This window comes from Plasmodium cynomolgi, chromosome 14, assembly GCF_000321355.1.
Source record: "Plasmodium cynomolgi strain B DNA, chromosome 14, whole genome shotgun sequence".
NCBI lineage: Eukaryota > Apicomplexa > Aconoidasida > Haemosporida > Plasmodiidae > Plasmodium > Plasmodium cynomolgi.
This window is the reverse complement of record NC_020407.1, coordinates 2,588,573-2,595,679: the sequence shown is the minus strand read 5'-3', so window position 1 is coordinate 2,595,679 and position 7,107 is coordinate 2,588,573. Positions and strand designations below refer to the sequence as shown.

Here is a 7,107-nt window from a genome sequence, read left to right as displayed (position 1 = left end):
TTNCACGTTTTTTTTTTTTTTTTTTTCAGATTAGCTAACCAATCTGCTCTCCAGCAGGCGCTTCCTTTGAACTGCCCTGATCAGTTCCTCCCTTTGTATTTTGACTAAATTTTCGACCTCTTCATTTGATAGCTTCTTCGTCTTACTGTCTTTGCCCTTGATGCCCTTTTTCTTTTTGCTTTTTGGTTTGCTCCTATTCATCAGGGTTGCTCGGGGGTGGTTTCCGTGATTTCAGTTAATTTGTGACTTTTCACTTGACCGCTTCTTACCGCTTCTTACCGCTTCGTCTTTATCTGACACATTTGCAGCCCTGCCTTGGGCTAGGAGCTCCGACTGTTGGTACGCTATATAGCGCTTTTTGCCGAACAAAGGGACTCGCGTCGTTCGCCTGAAAAATGGTGTGCACTGCAGAGAGGAATGTTCACAATTAGTTTCGCCATCCGCATGTATAAAACGTGTACCTGCATGTCGCACATATTATGTGTAGTCCCTACTTCAAAAAAATTGCGCATGAACAGAAATGCGTAAAGACGCACAGGCGAGAAGGGAGGCCTTCACAAATTTTCAAAACACTCGCGTGCACACAAAAAATGTCTAGGGAGAGAAAAAAAAAAAAAAAAAAAAAAAAAAAAAAACAAACGTAACATGGCATAGCATAACGTAACGTAACGTTCGCCCTTTTACTTTTTATGAGCCATTTTACAATTTAAAATGGTGAGAGGGAACTAGGCATCTGCGTTGGCAAAAATTCTCATCTATTTTTACCTTCTCAGCGGCTCCACAAAATTGTGCATACATATGCAGGTATATATGCATGCTGTATATCCTGGCTAGCCATGTGGGACAACTTTCGGAGACCTTATCATGTGCACCTTTCCCCTTTGGTCAATTTTAATTACTGCAACGACAGCACGGGGGGAAAGTAAAAATGGAGAAAAATGTATCTGCCCTGGTTTGCGACATTGCTATTGCGGTGCTTCACAGGATGAACCTACGGCTCCCCCTCTGAGTAGCATCACGCATGCGTATAGAAAAACTTCTTTGCATCATTTGCTTTTTACGCATGCGTGCATAACGACCGTTGCGGGCGTCGCTGCATACCCGATGGAAGAAGAGGTCGGGGCGCTTTCTCTTTTCTACCGTGGCAAATCGGTATAGATATTTCCTGGGAAAAAAAAAAAAAAAAACGCAAGAGTTGCGTTTTGTTTTCAAGTTCATTTTAAAAATTGTACATTTAAACGAATTGCGTGGGAAAAAGCATACAAAGTTTGATGCAAAAAAGAGATCGTCGACCAGCTGAGATCGTAAAGAAAATTGTGAAAAACGCCTAACGAACGAATAAACTGTGAACTCTCCTCTCCATGCAAGCATGTATTTATATGCCTACTTATGCTTATGTATATATATGTATGTATGTACGTATGTATACCCAACCATCCGCTCGGTTTTCCCCTTCTGTGCCTTTGCCACAAACAGCAAGTACAACTACTGCTCCTACAAAGTGCTACAGTTTGACTTCTTCACCGACATATGCTAGCCCTGGTGCTGCTAACATGGTAGTATAGTACCAGTTTGATGTCACTGCTGACGATAAAGCCAACGTTAGTGCCAATCTCTTAACAGACTCGAGCCCTTCTTCTCACCCCCCACTTAACACTCACTTTTTAAATGCCAAAATGGATCAAATTCGCAGCCGGCTCGACCACTACCAGCCTAACGACAAAACCAAAGCCTATTGCAGGAAGTATATTTTTTTTGTGACCTTTTACACTTTTTTTGTTTTAATCCTGCTCATCTACAGCTTCTTTTCAACCAAGCTCTCTATCTATGGGTAAGCTCTTCTCCACAATTGATTTGCCCATTACCTTTTTAGATAACCATTTGGTGTAACCGCATTTGGGGGAAGTCTCTTTCGCGGAGCAACTGGCCTACCCAGCGGATGCATGTCGGGGTTGTCACATCGATCACTTGTTGTGTTTCCATTTTTATTTTATTTCATTTCAGGTGGCTGCTTTTCACAAACCTCTATTTCTGCGTCTTCCCCATTTTTTCCTTCATCGGTAGGAGTCAAAAAAAAAAAAAGGGGACAAGCATTGCATAGAATGTGCGTTGACAGCATGCAACTCCCGCGTCAGACAAATGAGGCGACAAAATTTTAGCGCCTCCCCGCGTTTAAGCTTTCCAATTTTGCCCCATTTTACGGCGCTCCTTGTTTCGTGTTTGATGCGTCATGTTTGACGATTCATGTTTGACGATTCATGTTTGACGATTCATAATTCATGTTGGGAATTTTTTTTTTTTTCACCCACTCCTGTGCAGGCAAATCGTACATCCCTTCCCTGCTGGTAACGCCGAAGCAGAAGAGAAAAAATTTAACAAGTGTATCCACATGTCTGTACTTCCCTATTCCCGCGTAAATGTGGAGGAAATAATTTGTCGCCCCCTTTCCTCCCTTTCAGAGATTCTACAATTGGATGCTTTTGGTTTCCAGCATAATTTCCATTTATATTATTATCGAGGGGTACTCTTTCCTGGCGCTGCGCTGAAGCGCGACCTGGCCACGTTGACTATGCCATCCGCGTTGATTGGGCCGTCCACGTTGACCACGTTCTATACGTTGGCTTTGCTGACCATGTTATGCCTGCACCTTTTTCCCACCATTTCCGTAATTGTTTCCCCCCCGCGCAGCATCTTCACCTACAGCGCGAAGGACCTCTCACTGATGATCACCTATGGCGTCCTAACGTGGGTCAACACGGCGCTCTGTTGGAAGACCACCCAGGTGAGGATCTCCCCGCAGGGAGCAGAGGCGGAGCGGTGACGCAGAACAGGGACACGTCCGCAATGCCATTTTGCCATTTCGCCATTTCGCTATTTTGCGATCTTTTATTTTGCAATTTTGCTATCTTTTATTTTCCTATTTTCCATTTTTTATTTTATTTATCCCCCCCCGCGCGCAGAGCATTTTTGACGGGGTGAGGACGCAGCATAGCCTCCTGGACAATCTAAGTAAGTCTCTATGTTGCACTCAGCGCGGCAGGGGAAGTGTGTCGCGAAGCTGTGGACACGAAATCGTGCACGCAAGGGTGGCCTCCCCTGTGTTCTTATGCATTTTTTCATTCGCTTACATTTTGTTCGCCCCCCCCCGCAGACCCAAAATCGAATGGCAAAAAGGGAAACAACAACGACGACAAAAAATGGGGACTGAAGAAAAAGTTCTTTGGCAAAGGAAAAACCACGAAAGATTCTCATTATGTGGAGGTCTGAAGACGAACGGTGCTCACACATCAATGCGTATAGGCACACGTGCTTTTTTACATTCTTGTGATATCTTTTTTTTTTTTTTTAACAAACCGTACCGCCTTAAACGCACGACACTGATTTACCCAACTGCGTAACCTTTTTATGTGATCATTTGTTGCGGCGTGTTTTCTCCACTGCGTCCCTTTTCTGGCACGTGCTCCGCCCTGGAAATGCATACCGCTGATGTTGTCCATTTTGTCACGCAGTTTTGATGCATTATTTTGTCACGCAGTTTTGATGCATTATTTTGTCACGCAGTTTTGATGCATTATTTTGTCACGCAGTTTTGATGCACTGTTTTTTTGCCTCTTTTGTTCGCCTATTTTTTCCCTCATTTTTTCGCCCATTTTTTCGCCCATTTTTTCCCTCATTTTTCGCCCATTTTTCCCCTCATTTTTCGCCCATTTTTTCCCTCACTTTTTCGCCTTATACGTAAAAAACCGCGTTGTCACGGATCAATTAATAAAAACGGAGTCTCTGCAAATTTTTTAATTTGTTCAGGTGTGCACATGGCGGGACGGCTTCCGCGGTGGTTATGCAGAAAGGAAGGGGGGGGTCTTATAGTGCCCCCCTTTGGGGGATGCCCCCACTAACAGTAAGAAGCACTCGGGAGTGACGCGCGAAGATATACATACGCCCCATCGGTGCAGTCACCGAACCCATCTCCTCTCAACCTCATCCAAGCAGCCACACCTGATCCCCTCGCGGATGTCCTCCATGAGCCGGTTCATGTAGCACACATTATGTATAGTCAGGAGAGTACCCAACAAATTGTCATTAATTTTGTACAGGTGATGCAAATACGCCCTGGAGTAATTCACACACGTGTAGCAGGGACAATCTAATTCAAGAGGGTTATTATCCAACTCGTGAATGCTTAATTTTATTTTTATATACTCATTCTTAATACATTTACTCAATTTTGCTTCCATTTCTTTAATGGTTTTAACTGTGCATAGGTAGTATCCATGTCTTGCCAGCCTCGTGGGGATGACGCAATCGAAGGTATCAATACCCTGTCGCACTCCGAAAAATATGTCCTTAATTTGGCCAATCCCCAATAGGTGAACCGGTTTAACTCTACCAACAGGAGTGATACTACCCATTTTGTTGGCTTGACCCACAGAGACATCCCCCTCCTGCCTGACAAACCGCATGGTGTTCTCTATCACACTGTACATCATCTGCTTGTCCTTCCCTAGGCACCCCCCAATGCAGAGGCCAAAAAAAGGTAAATTGCAAACTACTTGACAGCTCTTCATCCTCAAGTCTGTGTATATTCCTCCCTGGATTATCCCATAGAGAGCCTGTTTATTCGGTTCCCTTTCTCTCCATTTATGTTGCACTCCGTATTTCTTATTGTACAAGTTGTTCAGGTAGAAATGGTAATTTGGCATGGTCATCGCTTTTTGAAATTCTAGAAGACATCTAATGTACCACCTATGCGACCTGTGCATGGACCGTTCTGTATATTCCCTCTCTATGTGGTAGGGGGTGCATTCGTCTAGTACCACTGCGAAGTCGCTCCCCAGGAGGTACTGTGCTTGGATGGAGCTTTCCGGCGTCAGCATGTCCAAAGACCCGTCGTGGTACGACTTGTACAGAGCCCCGTGCTCACTGATTTTCACGATTATGTCTCCGCGGGGGGGAAGCGGCGTGGACGAGGTGGGCGAGGCGGACGAGGTGGACGCGGTGACCATCTTGCTACCTGTGCTACTGCAGCTAACTGTGCTTCTAGAGCTACCTGTGCTACTGCAGCTACCTGTGCTACTGCAGCTAACTGTGCTTCTAGAGCTACCTGTGCTACTGCAGCTAACTGTGCTACGTGGACCGCCTACGCCCCCCCTGGACTTCCTCTTTATCTCGTCCGAAACCGAGCCAAATGTCATGCTGAACAGCTGGTACCCCCCCGAGTCGGTGAGGATGGGGCCCTGCCAGTTCATGAACTTGTGCAACCCTCCCAACTGAAAAATGACATGTGGCTTAGGATGAATCAACAGGTGGAAAGTGTTCGACAAAATAATTTGTGTTTTACAATCCTTCACAAAATTTATTGGAGTAGACTTCATGCACCCTTTTGTAGCACAAAAAAGAAAATTGGGAGTTTCTATTTCTCCCCTTACAGTTTTTATAATGCCAATTCTACTATGGTTACTCTCCTGATGTGATTCTTTTAAGACGGTGAAACTAAATCCGGGGTAGTCAAAGCAGGGGTTCACCTGATGGATATTCGAAGAGTGGCTCCTCTTAACTTGCACAACTATGCTATAGTGTCTGTATTGCTTCTGTCCTGGGTTCTCTTCGCAGGGGTTACTTCTCCTCATCATTTTTGCATAACTCCCTTTTCCTGCATGCAAAAATGTAAGCTTGTTGGTTCGTTTCTCTCTACCCCGGAGATGGGTATGTCCCCCCAATGGGTCCTTTCCACATACACGATGCAACCCATGTATCCCTTGCTTCTCCCCTTTGGTATGTTTCCCTCTCCATCTTTTGTAACTCTTTAGTCCAAAGAATTCCTTCCTCTCATTTTTTATACTTTTTTTCTTGCTGGTCAGGTTAAAAGGTACATTTAAAAAGGCGTATAATACCAAAAGGAAGTGATACTTTAATCTGTTCATATAATGATGGGACAACCTTATTTTGAGGGGGTGAGAAAAAACTGCTCCTATGTTAGTGAGTCTGTTGGAGGAGGAGATGCTTCACATGGGAGACTCTCTTCCCGTTAGAGATTTTCTCACCGGGGTGGATAACTCTTGTGTGGATTTGCGTACCTTTAAAGGGGGTTATTTAACGATTGGGGTTTGCAACTTATTGGTGCGTTGGTGTAAAGGGGGGGGAGGGCCACAACTTGGTTAGCTTTCCACTCCGAGTGGACAATCAACACAGGGGATGATGCTTCCCTCCCTCCAGCTAACTCTTCTCCTCGTTTTGACTCTTCGCCTTCAGCACGGAAAGGGCTTCTTCTCGGGAACTCAAAAAAAATGTGCCTCCTCTTTTTAAGTACACTTGTCGATTTGCCTTAAGACACGTCAGCTCGTGAAGCGTTACATCGCTTAAGTTTTTGTAGTTTAGTTTGTCCACTAGGTCGGCTTCGTTTTTGCCTTTCTGCTTGTTGGCGCTCGACATGGTATGGGGTTGCGCGGCTGGGAGTTCTGCGGGGTGCACTTTGGGGTCCTTACTTCGCCTTTGCGTCGTCTTGCGCTTCCTTTGCGTTGCCTTTGCGTCGTCTTGCGCTTCCTTTGCGTTGCCTTTGCGTTACCTTTGCGCTTCCTTTGCGCTCCTTTACTCGCCCGTTACTCTATTTTTTTCCCCTCCAGATGGGGGTTTTCAAATTGGCGCAATCCACGAACCGGTTGTTTCTCCTCCCAGTATGCAATCCACACGTGGGGGGAAATAACTGTAACGGCGAAGTTGCCTCCTCTCGCGTTTTCACCTCCGTCCTGTGAACGATTCACGGGATGCGCTAAGGAATCAGCAATAAAGTGACATCGGTGGAGGGAACGCGCGCCAGCATATGCCTCGTGTACACACGCTGGAAGAAGCAGTTCTGTTCGCTTGAGAGTACCATATGTATGTAGTAGCACGCACGTAACTTAATGCTCGCCAAGGTGCGCTCCACTTCTATGCGTGCCTCTTTGCCATCTTACCAAGAAGGGAACTATTTTTTTTTTCCATCCACCCTCCGCGACCCGCCACAATCTGTATTTGCGGAGCATCCTTGTGGCAAAATTTGTCGCGCCGCATAAATGGGATTTATTGAAAAACGGGTATGCCTAATTTATTATCTGCGTTTTTTTTTTTTTT

At 45.3% G+C, this 7,107-nt stretch overlaps 4 protein-coding genes across 4 annotated transcripts in view; 1 reads left to right on the top strand and 3 right to left on the bottom strand.

Moving 5' to 3' along the window:
• The window catches only part of PCYB_146700 (hypothetical protein), a gene marked incomplete at its 3' end in the record, with an annotated part of 2,305 nt that extends 1,728 nt beyond the window's left edge, over positions 1 to 577 (bottom strand). Inside the window, exon 1 of the mRNA XM_004225141.1 lies at positions 40 to 577. Coding sequence (XP_004225189.1) covers positions 40 to 201 — 162 coding nt within the window. The 5' untranslated portion in view covers positions 202 to 577. The remainder of the gene's footprint in view (positions 1 to 39) is intronic.
• Positions 578 to 1,676: 1,099 nt separating this feature from the next.
• PCYB_146690 (hypothetical protein) lies at positions 1,677 to 3,267 on the top strand (the record flags this gene model as incomplete). The annotated part of the gene is made up of 6 exons (XM_004225140.1): positions 1,677 to 1,831; positions 2,005 to 2,060; positions 2,320 to 2,379; positions 2,460 to 2,782; positions 2,961 to 3,009; positions 3,152 to 3,267. 6 exons carry the CDS (start codon positions 1,677 to 1,679, stop codon positions 3,265 to 3,267), a joined length of 759 nt encoding a protein of 252 aa, XP_004225188.1.
• Positions 3,268 to 3,953: 686 nt separating this feature from the next.
• Positions 3,954 to 5,630, bottom strand: PCYB_146685 (queuine tRNA-ribosyltransferase; the record flags this gene model as incomplete). Its single annotated transcript, XM_004225139.1, has 2 exons — positions 3,954 to 4,939; positions 5,129 to 5,630. 2 exons carry the CDS (start codon positions 5,628 to 5,630, stop codon positions 3,954 to 3,956), a joined length of 1,488 nt encoding a protein of 495 aa, XP_004225187.1.
• Positions 5,631 to 5,973: 343 nt separating this feature from the next.
• PCYB_146680 (hypothetical protein) lies at positions 5,974 to 6,429 on the bottom strand (the record flags this gene model as incomplete). The annotated part of the gene is made up of 2 exons (XM_004225138.1): positions 5,974 to 6,074; positions 6,219 to 6,429. The coding sequence occupies 2 exons, from the start codon at positions 6,427 to 6,429 to the stop codon at positions 5,974 to 5,976; spliced, it is 312 nt and encodes a 103-aa protein (XP_004225186.1).
• Positions 6,430 to 7,107: the final 678 nt, after the last annotated feature.